The sequence below is a fragment of the Camelina sativa genome, chromosome 10 (assembly GCF_000633955.1).
Source record: "Camelina sativa cultivar DH55 chromosome 10, Cs, whole genome shotgun sequence".
Classification (NCBI taxonomy): Eukaryota; Viridiplantae; Streptophyta; class Magnoliopsida; order Brassicales; family Brassicaceae; genus Camelina; species Camelina sativa.
Window position 1 is genome coordinate 22,555,541 of NC_025694.1, and position 15,476 is coordinate 22,571,016.

A 15,476-nucleotide genomic window follows, 5' to 3' on the forward strand; every position below is an offset into this window, starting at 1 on the left:
GGGGGGTACAGTACACGATGAGATTGGAGGAGATATGTGATGTTTTTGGCTGGCCACTATTTTTCGAAGGTACTGCTTTGCCTCAGACCTATTTGGATGTTGGTGTTTGTGGTCTTATATAGGAAACAGAGATTATGACTCTAAGAAGAGTGTTCAGACAAATGTTCGCCATCCCGCATTTCGATATGTCCTTCGTGCTATTGGGACCACTTTTCAATGTAAGATGGAGCCTAAGAAGATGAGAGCTGCTGAGCTTTATCTATTGGGGATTGGAGTTGGACGATTGATTCCGGATTTGACTGTGCGGCGGGACCCTTCATCGCCCAACTTGGTGCTGTTTTTGCACATCACTTGGTCTCCCTTCAGACCAAGCTGTTTTTGGGTCGCGAGCGCAAGATTTAAAACATCCCGACTGACGGGTACAGTGTTCTGCCACAGCGGGCTCTCATGGATGAGCAATATATGAGGAGAACAACCTAGATGAAACCAGGTTTGTTGTGGAGATTCATGGATGAGACTGGAGAGCACTTTGTTCGCCTTCCGCGACCTGATCTTACTACTATTGGAGAGGATCCAGAGCAGTTGCGTTTTCTTCCATCCGCTGCTGACTTTGTCACTGCTCCTCCTTCCCGTCGCCATCGGACTTCACGGGCTACTGCCGCTGCTGCACCTGCTGAGGACTTAGACGGTCCTAACCCTGCTGGGGGTTTTGAGATTGGATCTTCTTCTGGCACTGCAGCCTTTGACTTTCCTGTTTTTCCGGAGCCATCACAGCCTTCTGCTACTATGAGTCCGGGCGCCTACCAAGAGTACCAGACATCCACCATGCATGCCATTTGGAACGCGATTTCTCGATTGTCTCGTTGCTGTTGCCTTGGTCGTACTACGCGCAGGTCACCTTCAGCATCTTCACCACCTGCTGATTCCGTCTCTGATGACGATGATGTTTTTGCTAGCTTCTGATCATGGTTTTCTTTATCTTTTTCCCTTTTTAGGATTGAGTCATTTTTATTCTTGCATTGAGTCAGTTTGTGTTTGAAATTTGTTTGAACTTATGAATATCTCTCTATCATGTTGTTTTTAACTTGTGTTTGTGTTTGAGTGCTTCTTAACAGAACTAACACCCAAAGGATTGATCCAACAACATAAGAACACAACTAACTGCAACTAACAAGGAGTTTCGGCCAAGTATTCACTGTTCGCCGAGGGTTCCGATCGACACCACTCTGGCATCGGTCGGCACCAATGGGTAACTCGAGAAAATTCATCTTTTCATTAAAATTGTTCAACACACTTTTTGTTTCTTTACCTGTCCCTTGCTTGAAAACACTGGGGACAATGTCGTTTAAGTCTGGGGGAGGTTAGTACTAACTACTAACATAGTTTTTGGTTTTTAGTGTGTCAAAACCGATTTTTGTTTTTATTGAGTCAAATTTTTCAAAATTTTTGAATTATGATCTCTAACTAATGGTTACTGTTCTTTGGCTAACACTCTAATAACTCTTGACTAAGCTTGACCTCAGAACTGAAGTGTGGAAAAGACTAACATTGTCTCAAATTTTATCAGAATTTTAACCGGACTTAATCTCTTACTTTGGGGTTGGAAATCAGTGGACTAGACTTCTTCTCCAGGCCATACAAGACAGTGCAATTTTTCAAAGTATGTCTCCCCTCTCTCTTCCCTTCAGTGTTGTGTAAAATAAAGAGAGAGAAAGATCAGAAAAAAGGAAGAATAAAAGATGAGATGCTTTTGATCAGTTTAGAGAGGTAGGTAAATTACCCGTGACCTCAATATTCTATTCTTGAGTCAAATGATCACACAAAGCTTGGAAGCGAGGGATATGTAAATTACCAATGACCTCGGTATTCGCTTACATCTTTGATTAGAAAAAAAAAACAAGAGAAAGTTAGGAGAAATCAACTCATATAAGTGAAAAAAGGGAGAGGAAAGGAGATGTATGAAGAATGTCTTGGTCTGAAGAGAGTCCATATGCCACTGATCGATACACCAAGGTAAGAACTCACTTGTACTTGCTTTAATTTATGTAATGAGATGACAATGGTGAGACTAGGGATTCCAGAGGATTGTGGGATTTGTGTAAGGAATGTTGATGCTTTTCAAATGACAAAGTATATGAAGTAAGTTCTTGAGAGTCAAGGCGATGAAGAGTGCGAAGATCAATTATCTGCAGTTGAGTGAGTTCCTATGTTTTCAAACCTCTTTCACAGGTCTAAGTTTTTGTTTTGCTTGAGGGCAAGCAAATGCTAAGTCTAGGGGAGTTGATATATCATGGTTTTTACGGTTTTTGACCATGATATAAGTGTGCTTTTTGAGTCTTTTGATTTGTTTCTAGGTTGTTTTTGAGTCTTTACAGGTTATCTAGGATTTTGGCATGGATGGAGCGAAGTGGAGCAAATTGGATGATTTTGGAGCATTTAACCGAAGGAAAAGAACTTGGAGTCGGATCTGAGTGAGAGCATTGATCGACACGGAAGGAGCATCGATCGACACCCCTGTTTATCCAACGAGAGAACAAGAAATTGGAAGTTTTATAATTCTGCCCAAAGTTTTCCAAAATTGCAACACAAGTCCCTGACGTGTTTTAAGACATATATATATGTATATATATGTTGTTTTTAGGTTTTAGAAGACCCTTAAGTTATCTTCTAGCAGTTTTTGAGAGAGGGATATTAAGAGCTTTTGGGAGAGAAAGATCTGAGTTCTTTGTAGAGAGAAGATTTCTAAACTCCCTCTTTTTACTTTTAATATCTATTGCATGTTATTCAGAATGATTTGTTCTTCATTAAATATGTCTGAGTAATTTGCTTGTTAGGTTTATGATTTTTCACAGGGTTTTTATGACTTATTTGATCTGTGATTTTTAGGGTTCTTAATCTTTTATGATCTTCATCCTTGGTTGTTCTTCACCATAATTCTTGATTGATCACCTAGAATTATTATCTTAGGGAAATTAATTGATATGAGAATATAATTGTTTTCCTGATTAAAACCATTGACGAACAAAATTACTTTTTACAAAGAGATTTGAATTAGTGATTTTGTGAACTTTTCTAAACTTGTTCTTAAAGCTGATTTTTAACTTGAAATTTTACAAAGATATTTAGATTTTCTGGTTTTAAATTTAGATAATAATTGCAGTGAGAATTGAATTATTTTACCAAAAAGGTTAGAGTTCTAGATCTGATTTTTATTGCATGAACCCTAATTAATTTATTGATTTAATACTTCATAATTACCTGAGAAATTTCCTAGAGTATTACAACTGCAAGACTGTTAGTACCATTAGGGTATTACAATCTGAACTTATCAAACCTCCTCATCTTTATTGCCAACTTTTCTATCCATTTTTTTTTTTTGATTGGAGTGGTTTAGATAATTAATCAAGGGCCAGCTACAAAATACATTGACATTTTTTAATTATTCCAAAATCATAATCTTTTTCAAACATAGAGAGAAACACTTACTTTGTACAAACACACACTAAATGGACCTAACAAGGATAGTGGGACTGTTGGGGAAATATCAAAAATAAATTTACCTTAGAAGCATTTAAATCCAAAGAACTAACCTATGTTTTGTGCTGGACCTGAATTAGAATTTGTGGACTTTTCTTTTGTTACTCGTGTCTCTATCCCTCATACTATTTTCTTTTCTTTTACTATTACAGTAACTTCGAAACCAATCTATTTATCTACAAATTAGTGTTGGATTATCGATTTCCACTTGAGAAGTACTTCAGCTCTCTGATCTTTATATTAAACACAACCAGTATAGGTACAATATATCTAAATTTGATATTTCTTAGATATATTCTGATTAATTTTTTTATGGTCTCTCTTTAGAAAAGTATACATTGTTTCTTGTTATATAGATTATTCGACCTTTACAATCGATAACTATATTTTCTCGACAATGCCTAGGACTTTGCATTTCAAACTCTAGTAATAGTCTGAAAACCCTATTTTTCTTTTATATATATCTAGTCCGGACCAACCTACTAATGTCTAATATTTATTTACTCAATTCAACTATTCAAATAAATCAAGATTGCATCCGAAAACTTTAAAAACAAAAAAATCAGTGAAATAGATTGCATCCGAACACTAAAAAAAATACAGTGAAATAGAAAGTGGCGATAAAGTTGGGTAGAATTGTAGTTATTGAATTAAGACTTTTTGTTGTTGTTAAATGGTGTTAGAGAATTTCACAAGTAATCTCCCAAAACAAATCTCTATTTTCACCTTATTAAGTTGGTGTCATACTTTATTAACAAAATATTTAAGGGTTTTCACTTTTGCTTAATGTTGGTTATCAATTTGGCAAGGAAAAATATAAATTACGGTTAGGTGCTTAAGAAAGGTAAATGCCAACCTTACTATATGCATAGTATTATATTTATAATATTGAAAACCTATCCATACCTAATTTGTATATAGTTTTCTCATGAGTATCTTCCATAAAATTGCAACATTATACAATTACAATATGTAATTGGTATGTACTAGCACATTTAATTTTGAAAATGTAGACATTTATGACAAAACATGGTGGGCCATTTCTTTTCAGGTCTACTACATTTGTCCATCATATGGTGGAACTGTACTTTGTTTAATAAATGTAAAAAACTTGTGGTGAAACCTTTTTTATATGGGGTAAAATTCTTTTTGTCAATATATATATTAAATTTCAGCTGAAAACAATTGCGTATGATTATATTCTTATGAACCAATTATTATTTTTTATCTTGTAGTTCACAATGTATGTCCAATTATTTGATAATATATTGAACATTTTATTTCATATATAGTGTTATAAAACTTCCCATGTATAATTATGTCAATAAATATTAAATTTCAGCTAAAAAACCAACTGTTTTTAGTTATATTCTTATGAATGAACTATTTGTTATCTTGTAGTTCAGAATTTGTGTCCAACTATTTATTAAGAATAATATGTACATGGGAGGTTTTTTTTTTTGGTATCAACCATACATCAAATTATAGTATCACTCCTTTGTTGGTTGTCTAATTCGAGAAGAGAAAATTTGTCTGTCTTAAAACCAATTTTTTTTTTTTAACACACATAACTAATTAACAACAATATACTTTAGAATAACAAAACTAAAATCGTCATAGATACTAGGTAATGCGAAGGATTTATAAAAAAAAAATTATCTTGTAATTAGTTTTGCGAGATTCATCTCAAAGATTTTATAATCTATTATACGATCAAGAACTTTTTTAATAACTCAAAACATGCTTTCATTTCATTTTTTATTGAAAAAACATATATACTGTGTTTGTCATATCTTATTTAATTTTCTGATAGATATACTTATCCTAACTTTGATGGTTATATATAATTTTCTTTTTTACTTATTTAGCCTAATATATTTTATTTTCAATTCTAAATATAGGAATAGTTTCTTATAAATTAGAAGAAAAGTTGAAACTTGGCATTATGATGGCTAAATTTTGATTTGTTTTTGATAGTATGTATTGATGACTAAATTGGTACGTTACAGGAAAATAAATAAATTATTTAATAAGTGGTGCACATGGTATATGGTTAGGGCCATAACCTCAGCTTGTGCAAAAGCTTTGTCCCCACAAAAAGAGATAATACGGAAAGATATTTTTGTGACTTGACTAAATGCGTTACATTATCAAAATAATGAATACTACTACTCAAATATTAATAATGAATTTTTGCTTAAAATAATTGTAACAAACCCGTATGGGAGATACCCATATCCTAATCTCTTTATTTAATACTATTCTTTTTTGTGTGAGAGCCGACATATCAATACTCTCATCCCTACGTTTCCTCAAATGGAAAGTTACTGTTATAAATTATTTCATCAACTCAATCATTAGTGTTAGTGCCACTCCTTAAACCCTATTTAGTATAATGCCTGCTACGATGTGAGACAATAATACTTATGTCTAAATCTAATGACTTGAGTATGAAATTGTACTAATTTTTCGTCTTAAGTTAAAAAAAAGGTATATTCTTTGTTTGTACTTGTCAAATGAGAATAATTAAAACTAAGCATATATACCAAAAATAGGTTATCGGAATGAATCCATGACAAGGACATAGATTAAATGAGGAAAATAGTATTAACAAAATGCTAATAAAAGAAACGATGGCTAATCATTTAATATAGAAAATACAAATTACGCATCGCTTTTTTAAAAAAAGAACATTAATTAAGAGGATCTAATAAAGAAAAAAGTACACATACACATCTCTAGTTTGGTCGCAAATAAAATTAAGAAAAGTACTTTTAAAGATAAGAAAGAAACCAAATGAATATTTATAGTAATCTAATCATGTTTCAAAAGTTTATTATACTACTACTTTCTATCTTTTTGTTTCTTGATCCGAAACAAAGATCACCACATGAAAGTGTATCCATTTTTTTAAAGTGGAACTTAATTACATTTCGGGTTCATTAATCAAATTAAAACAAATGAAATGATATAATTCGGAATGTTATGGAATTATTATTCCTCATTTAAAACAAAACTAATAATAATGCAAGAACAAACAAACATAACTAAAGGTTGTAATTAAAAAGTTATTAACGATGATAATAATACAAAGTAAGCTTACTCTAAAGCTTTCTTATTAATCTGAGACTGATCTCATCTTTAACTTCACGACGACGACGAACCGTTGACGTTACCGCCGCCGTGAACTCCGCCGCTATCACTATCAAATCCTCCTCCGCCACCGCCGCTACTAACACTGTGGTGAAGCTCTCCTCCTCCTCCTCCTACTCCGCCGTGGTGTCCGTTATTGTTGTTGTTAATTTCGCCGGAGAGAATCGGAGCGTGGTTTCCTCCGCTGCCGATATCGATTTTCCGGATCTCAGTTCCGGCGAGGTCACGGCGGTTGAAATTGTTTTTGTTGTTGTGCATCCAAACTTTGAGAACGCTTTTATCAACTCCGATCTGCCGGCAAAACTCACGGACGTCGTCGTCGTCACGTTTCTGCATCTTCCAACCAAGTCGTTCGGCGAACTCGTGCATCTTCTCTTTCTGAAACTGGCTAAACTTTGTTCGGAATCTTTTACGAGATCCGTGAAGGTTACGTTGGTTGTGGTGGTGGTGGTGGCCGCCGGAGAAATTGAGATCGGAGAAAGAAGCTAAGTTGTTGTTGTTGTTAGTACCGGAGAGAGATAAGAGCATGTATGAGGAAGAGATTGGTGGAGGAGAAGATGAGTTAGGACTACGTGGCGGCGGTGGTGGAGGTAGTGGTGGTGGTGGATGATGACGGTGGTGAGGCTGATACTCTACGGCGGCGGAAGGAGGAAGAGGGATTGGGGAGGAAGAGTCGTTGTTGTTGTTGTTGTTGTTGTCAGGATCACGGCGGTGGAAATTACGGTGGCAGCCACAAGCAGCACATTTGAGAGAAGTTGGATCGGAGGAGATAGACGACGGAGACGGCATGAACTCGCCGCAACCGTCGAGAGCGTGGCCGCCGCGTGGTTCTTGAGACATTCTTTGTAAGTAAAGAGGAGAGGATGGTGGTGGCGTTTGATGATGCCGTTGCTGAAGGAGATGGGTTTCGCCGGTTGGATCCGGGTCGGAGTTTCGGATTCGGGTTCGGGTGATTTAGGAGTTGGAGTTGGTGTTGTTGTTGTTATGGTAGTAGGAGTCATATCCATCATAGCTTAAAACATTAATAGTCTAATGTAAAGAAGAGAAAGAAAATATAGAAAAAGAAACTTAGGGTTTTGGGTTAAGAGCTTTGGTATGAGTTTCAGAGATTGTGAATAGAAAAATGGAGAAGAAGAAATAAAAAGATAAGTAAAAAGGTTCTTAAGCTTTTTGAGATTATTTTAACTTTTTTTTGTTTTTGTTTGGGTAATATTCGTTTAGAGGGGAGGAAAAGAAGAAAATGATATGATGATGCTGACGACTGTTGCTGAAGCAAATAAAGAAATTTGTATATATATAAAAAGGACAATACTATTAAATTAAAATTAATGATTTTCATATAATAAAATAAAAAAAGTTTAGATTTTTTTTTTGGTTTGGGGATATTTTAATCAAGGGAACTAAGGTTGGATGTTTTTTAACCATGGTTAGGTAAAGACTGAAGAGAGTGGGGTCAAGAAAGAGTGTGCGTGTTAGATTTTGCGGTGAAAAGCGTAATAAATGTAGCTACTGAAGTCTCTGAGTAAGTGTGTCTTAAACCTAAAGGCATAAAGTCAAATATTTAAAAAGAAAACAAAAAAGGTCTCACAGTAGTAGTAAATATTTTTTCTAATCTCATGCGTTGTTGTTGTTGGGACATTTACTGCTTTCTTTCGAACAAACAACTAGGTGACTGGACGGGCGACACAAGTATAATTAAGACTACAAACGCGACTTGTCCCAGCAACAAACGGAATAATTTTATTATATGTTACACAGCCTCAAATACAAGCAACAATTGCGTTAGTAGTAATAATGAGATGTTCTATATCATGGATTCATACGCATAGTAACAAGTCAATTAGTTCATTTTTCCAAGTTCCATGCCACAACAACTGACACCAACGCGTTTTCGCGTCATCCTAGTTCATAAAGTAGGATAACTCGAACTGACTCCTACCATATCAATATCAGGTAAAGGACCTCAATATAAATACTCCCCTTTACTTCCATCATACAAAAGTGAGAGATAAAGATCAAAACCATTCTTCTCTTCTCCCAACTACAACAAAACTACTCATCTTTCCAAAGATTTTCCGCGGAGTGAACCCGGCCAACATAAATCTGAGCTCTTGGGTTTTATATATATTGTATGGAGTTTTTCTTCCTTAAATACATATTTTTTTTTGAGATATTTGGTTAAAATCTGAACCATTTTATAGACAAAATTATGACATAGTTTAGAGCTTTTTAAAAATATAGACTTTTAATGCAAATTTTGGGCCTTATATTAGGAATTTTTGGGCCAATTTACATTTTTAAAATTATGGGCTCTAACCTTATGTAAATGTTTGTTTTAAGATTAGAGAGCCCTTAAAATTACATGGTATCAAACGATCAACACAATATCTACGGTCACACTAGAGATCGATTCCTTTGGACGGCTGTCGGGGCCTCGCTTGATATGATTTCGATTTCGGTTCCTATGGGCAATGTTACGCAATGTTTTGGTTAAATAATGTAGCGGCTTTTCTTATTCGTAAGCGTAAGAGAAACGTTAACTCATTAATATCCCTTCTTTGAAAGTGATGAAATGTCAATAGACGCAAGATTAATTAGCCACAAATTTATATAGGAAGCCAGGGTAAGACATGAAAATTCTTGAAGATGTGGTGTAATAAAAGATAGATGGTAAATTCTTCAAAGAAAACATATCCTCCAAATCAAAATCCTCAAACGCAACTAAAATGTGAAAACAAAAACTGATTGTTTTGGTCTGAAAACACTCAAGTAAAACGCTACTAAAGGCAAGAGACAAAGAGGGCTGGTCTGATTTACTCTTCATCATCCTCGTCATCATCATCACCACCTGCTCCGTTCAATGCCTTAACTCTCTCGATCAACTTGTTCTTCCTCTCTTCGTAAGTCAACTTCTTCAAGTTGTACCTGTTTTATTTTATATCACAATGAGTCAAGAACCCAGTAAGACACACCAGTACAACAACAAGTCAATATTATTGAAGGCAGTAGTGAAATTGCTTATTTGTTTTTTTACCTCTTGTGTTGCTTGGGAGCAGGTTTCACAGTTTTCTTTGGGTTGGGGTCTGCTCGAATAGCAGCGTGAACCTTCTTGTACAACTCCTCGATGCCTTCAGCTTCAACTCCTTTCTTAATGTAAGCACTGAAGTGAGTCTGTAACTTCTCTGGCTCATCTTCCGCCAATATCTTCATGTAGTTTGAAACATGGCCACCATAGATGTAGTTCCTGTGGATTGCAGCATCAAGTTGCTTGTTCTCTTTGTTGAAACCAGCGAATCTCTTGTCACTGTGTGGGATATCAAGACCACCGTCCAAAGCACCCTATAGTTTCATGAAGCAAACAAAAAGAATTGCTAGAATCACCATTTGCTCATGAAAACACAACACATGAGAACACATGAAAACAGAGATCCATTTTAATACCTTGAGTGCACCAAACACACGGTTTCCAGTTGTGGTCCTGATAAGTCCAACATCAAGAAGAGCACGGAAAGGTCTCCTGGAATCAGTTGGTTCAACAGAAAAGTCCTCACCAGTAGCCTAATTCAGTAAATTGTGATTCAGTTATTAATCAAGAGCTAAAAAATCTCAAGCTCCTCTAACTTGAAGATGAAATCAAAAGCACAACATACCTCAACGTTGCCCTCATACTCGTCATCCATTTCCAACATTTTCAGAACACGACGAGCCAAGAGAAGGCCAGTACAGTAAGCTAGCATGACAAAAAACACGAAGTCCAACAGAGAAAAAAACACGAAGTCATACACACATAATCAAACATAAAAAAATTGTAAAGCAAAAGTATACAACTGATTTATTACCAGCAGCATAGTTGGTAAGACCAACAGAGAGTCCATACTGGGGCAGCTCATGTGCATAAGCAGAGGCTTTAACGATGTCACCAGCAATGCTTGCAGACACAATTTGCGCCACTATGTCTTTGTTGGTAAATCTTACAACAAAACGGTACTTAGGTGTGTTGTACTTATTCTTATCTTGGTTAATAAGACGGATCCTTGCCCTGTAATCAGTCTTTCCATCTACAGAATCATGAAACAACAGCTTTCAGAACAGGTTGAACAAAAGAGAAGCATAGTAAACGAAACTAAGAGTCAAATCAATATACCTCTTCTTCTCCTGAACTTCACTTGGTACCTCTTATAGTAAGCATTCGACTTGTGGGGCTTTACAAACACCTAACAACAGAAAGGTCCCAAATTTATTTAGTCTATATATATCAAACAGAAATCTAAATCTTAAGATCCAAACTCTTCATCCATTTAAACGCATCAGTGACCTCTATAACAGAACAAAAAGCTAAAGTCTCAATCTTTAATACTTAACCCAATGAGAAAAAAACATAAAGTTGCAAACTTTAATCCTCAAAATCAAAAACCCATGAAGAATATACATCTACGAGACTGAATACAACAAACACAGGCTCATGAATTCTCGTTACCATAACTATCAAAAAGAAATGTAGGAGATTTCTACACGAAATGAAACCCAAAATCTGTGGAGAAATCTAAAGGAAACTGTGGCGGAGAGAAAGAGAGATCTTAGGTTAAAAAGGCTTACCATTGTTTGCTGTGGAGATGAGTGACGAGAGAAGGCAAGAGGCGGAATTGACCTAATGCAAGATCAAGCTTATATGACAAAACCCTAGGCTCCTCTTTGGGCTCTTCTAATCAACGGCCACGATTTACTTGGGATGAAAAAATATTTAACGGTCTCGATTGGTTTTAATGAATAGGGCTCAATGGGCTTTTATATTTGGACTTTTTTATAGTCCGTCTCTCACTTATTTATGTTTTTCTTTTAGTTCTTCGGTGAAGGAGGTAAAAAGTAAAAAGATTTTTTAGGGTCAGGAGTGGTTCAAATGCAGCTGCTCTTTTTTTGTTGAGGGTGGGGAAGCGGTGGTTATAGTTTTAAGTGTTATTAAACGTTTTAAATTATTGGTTTAGTATTTTAAAATGTATGTGTTTGTCGGAGTTTTAGACTGGCCGATCAGTAGGTGCAATAGCGGTTAAAATATAATAAATATAATATATAATTATATAAATGTTTAAAACACCAAACACTTTATTAAATTTGATTTATAATTAAAATTTATAAAAGATACTAAAATATTTATTTAAAAAACTAATAACTTCATATTTAAATACTTATTATTTTATGCGTTTAGGTTTTCACCAAAATTTCATCAGATAAATGGTAAAACATATGCTTTAGATCGTAGATCTTCTTTGTTAGATCTCACACACTCAATAAATTTCTCACATTGAATCTCAAGGCCAAGGTAAATTGATTATGAACAAACCAATGTTTTTGATGTTTGGAAGAGACATATTTTTAGTTTTATTAACTCTCACATAACGATTTTTGTTATGCAGTTTCGTGGGACTATCAGTAGGAATGATCAAGCAAGAGCTGAGAAAAGCCATTGGTGATCTGTTTTAATATTCTTAACAAAGAATCTTAATTTCTTATTTTCTTAAACTTCTGATGAAATGTTATATTTATTTAGACTTTTTTGAATCTATGTCTGATGTACTATTAATTTTACATCAAGTTTTTCGGGTTTTTATGTAAAGTTGGCCAAAGTTCGGTTGGAAATTTTATTTGGAAAATGTTGTAATTGCCTCTTCTTCTTCTTAAGTATAGATCTTGGTTGGAATCTTATTTTCTTGTAATTGTTTATTTTCTAATCTCTTCGATCGTATTCGTACTTCATTTTCTCTCATTTTTAATGGATACAATGGCTAGGTAGAAGATATAAGAAAAAGTAATAGAGAAAGATATTTAGAAAATAATAAAAAAAAAAAACTCAAAACCATTTTTTTGTATCCTCAAAAATTACTAATACAGTTAGAGCTTGAAGATAATTCAATATTCATTGGGATGACTTGTCTTTTTTATTATTTTATTTATAGTAAAAATTATTTGAACTTTTTCGTTTCGTTTTTCTTTTATTTGGTTTGTTTCGTGGCAAAGAAATTATATGTAAAATGTAAACTATCTTTTTTAGGTTTTAGACATGTATGTGGTTGAAAAAAACTATTATGAATCTTAATCAACCCACTAGACCTGGAATTAGTTGGTCTTATTTCCATGACGCTTCAACCCACTAGACATAGAATTAGTTGATCTTAAGTCCATGCTGCTTCACCCCCAATCATCACATAACCAATACAACAAATCTTGTGTAAATTTCTCCATTTTCATTTTGTTGACATCTTACTTAATTCAAGAACCAATAACCAAAAAAATTAAAACATAACTCTAGACTAGCTTGAAATTTCAACTATTATGTAATTGCTAGATAGTGCCAAGGACAATACACATGAGTTCAAAAAACCTATCCTCATGGACAGTATTATGATAAATCACTTTCTTCAGTTTGTTTGGGCAATGAAATGTATGATTGATGCCGACAACCAAGACATAATTTTCTTTGCGGACTCCTCAAATATGGGGAAGATGATGTCTCCCCAACTGACTTTTCTACATATTTCGACGAAATTCAAAACTATAGGGGAGATTTGTTTTTTCTTCTTTTTCTTAGGTTTCTCGTAATGCAAATGGCAAACCAAATAATTTGGTACAAATGCGAACTGCATTCTATGACATATGTAAACAATATTTCTCATAATTGGCTCATTTGAGCAAATCGGTTAAAATTGTTGACAAAAGAAATACATTATAAAAATTGAGCTAAAACTGCATTATTCATTGAGCAGTTAATTATTAATTCCATTTATACTCTAATTTAGGCATTTCTGTGCCATGTGTGAAATAGATTCCATCTTCTCTAGCATCCCAAAAGTTCTTTTTACCATAATGAACTATGAGACCACCACCTTCATATGCCTCGAATTCTGCATGGAACTTGAAATTAGGCCCTTGCCATAAGTAACAATAAAATGATGTTTTCCCAATACTGTCATGGAAACTAAAATCGTAGGTTTCTCCAGTACGCAAAAAATGAAAGCCTAGATCGTCGCTTGATAAACAATGAATCTTTAAGACGTTGTTTCGACCAAGGGAATTTTTGAAGAATACAGCATTTTTCTCATTCCATATAAACGCATCACTCAATCCTACGCACAATCCAATAACGAGCATGCATCAAACACGAGAGACGATTCATTGTGTGACTTTTTGAATTGGCCTTCTTTCTATACTTCTTTAAAATTTACAAGTAATATATAGAGAAGAAAGAGGGACAATGTCCTTTTCATACAAGTGTGTTGCTGATATGAATAGGGATAATTAAGGTATGTTTTGGCTGATATGTATATGTTGACCGCTTTGGATTTTGTTTTGACTGACATGAATCTGTTGATAGCTTTTGATTTTGTTTTGATTAATATGAACCTGTCGACAGTTTTTGGCTTTGCAGTTTTGGCAAAAAAAAATTTTACTTCCCTTGTCGATTTTGCGCATATGTTTCAAGGACTTTGATAGATTTATTTCAGCGTTCGGCTTTGACATTTGTCATATGCACTACGAGTCATGACTCTGTTTATGTAAAAGATCTTAATATCCTATTGCGATGCTCACTCCCATCGTCCCATTAATAGCATCGTGTACTAAGAATGGTATCATATGCGCAAAATCGACAAGGGAAGTAAAAAAAAATTTGTCTTCGACAGTTAGTAATAAAGAAAAACCGATATGGTCTACTATTTTATTTTTTTTGGTTAAAGAAAATTTCATAATTTAATTGAACATAAACTAATTTTTATCACGAAAGAATGTTACAAGGACAATTTTCAGTCACCATTATTTACAATTTAATATTTTTTTTTTGTATGAATGTAAAATTTAGTGAATTCAAAAAAAAAACAAAAAAAATGTTGTTACCAGCTAAAACTTTATAAAAATTAAAGTGGTAAGAGATCTAGTTATTATGGTGCTGAAACGGTTTACGGATGTTTGTGTCGAGAAGTTGTATAATTATCATGGCACAGAGAGTAGGAAATGATAATACATAGTCATAGTCATAGACTCTCTAGGTTTTATTTAATTTTGGAACATTAAAAACAAAGATGATATATAAAAACATACTAAACACAAATTCCATTCAAGACGACGGAGCATTCCCGGGATCTTCGCGTAAAACATATTGGAAATCATCTCTTCCCTTTTGTGGATTCCTCTTAAATTCCATGATATCTTTGAACGTCTCTATGAATTTCTTCATATGCAATCGTTTCCATTCCTAATAACCCAAAAACACACAAAGTGAACATTCATAAAGACCTAACAAGATTAATTAAAAAAATAAGTTTTAAATCATCAAACCTCGAAATCCCAATCTCCACCAATATCAGGATCATTCTTGTTGATCCATGGATATGTATCCACTGTCATCTTCTCTGAGTTGTCCTACATGTGCCAAAAAAGTCATAATACATAACCTCATCAAGAGAAGACACTAAAACGTTTTTAATTTTTAAGTTATGGTTTTGGAGATCAAATCATTAAATCTTTAAAACTTTACCTTCCTTATAACCTCAACTGTAACTCTTTCATATTCGTTTCCTTCAACCCAATCAAGATTCTCAAGTTCATCATCCGTTAATCCCACTAGTACCTACAAACAACTCACCAAAATTTCTCAAGATCAATACACAACAACCCACAAGAGTTACAGTAGCTGATATGATCCTACAAATCAAACCTTTCCATGAACTTCTCCATTCTCACGGGGTACAATACATGGATACAATCTCCCTTTAAGCCTAAACCTCTGACTGAAAAAA

General features: G+C 34.3%; 2 protein-coding genes and 2 pseudogenes across 2 annotated transcripts in view; all 4 read right to left on the reverse strand.

Moving 5' to 3' along the window:
- On the reverse strand, positions 6,504 to 7,940 carry LOC104719603 (annotated as a pseudogene).
- LOC104719604 (60S ribosomal protein L5-1) lies at positions 9,328 to 11,390 on the reverse strand. Its single transcript, XM_010437553.2, has 7 exons — positions 11,287 to 11,390; positions 10,835 to 10,904; positions 10,530 to 10,748; positions 10,341 to 10,420; positions 10,132 to 10,248; positions 9,725 to 10,029; positions 9,328 to 9,615 (listed from the first exon to the last, which is right to left on the reverse strand). Exons 1-7 carry the CDS (start codon positions 11,287 to 11,289, stop codon positions 9,504 to 9,506), a joined length of 906 nt encoding a protein of 301 aa, XP_010435855.1. The 5' UTR covers positions 11,290 to 11,390; the 3' UTR covers positions 9,328 to 9,503.
- On the reverse strand, positions 13,456 to 13,854 carry LOC104720621 (annotated as a pseudogene).
- The window catches only part of LOC109124717 (AIG2-like protein A), a 1,142-nt gene continuing 317 nt past the window's right edge, over positions 14,652 to 15,476 (reverse strand). Inside the window, exons 2-5 of the mRNA XM_010437555.2 lie at positions 15,395 to 15,467; positions 15,215 to 15,307; positions 15,016 to 15,099; positions 14,652 to 14,932 (exon numbers count right to left, since the gene is read on the reverse strand). Of these exons, the coding sequence (XP_010435857.1) occupies positions 14,795 to 14,932; positions 15,016 to 15,099; positions 15,215 to 15,307; positions 15,395 to 15,467 (388 nt within the window). The 3' untranslated portion in view covers positions 14,652 to 14,794. The remainder of the gene's footprint in view (positions 14,933 to 15,015; positions 15,100 to 15,214; positions 15,308 to 15,394; positions 15,468 to 15,476) is intronic.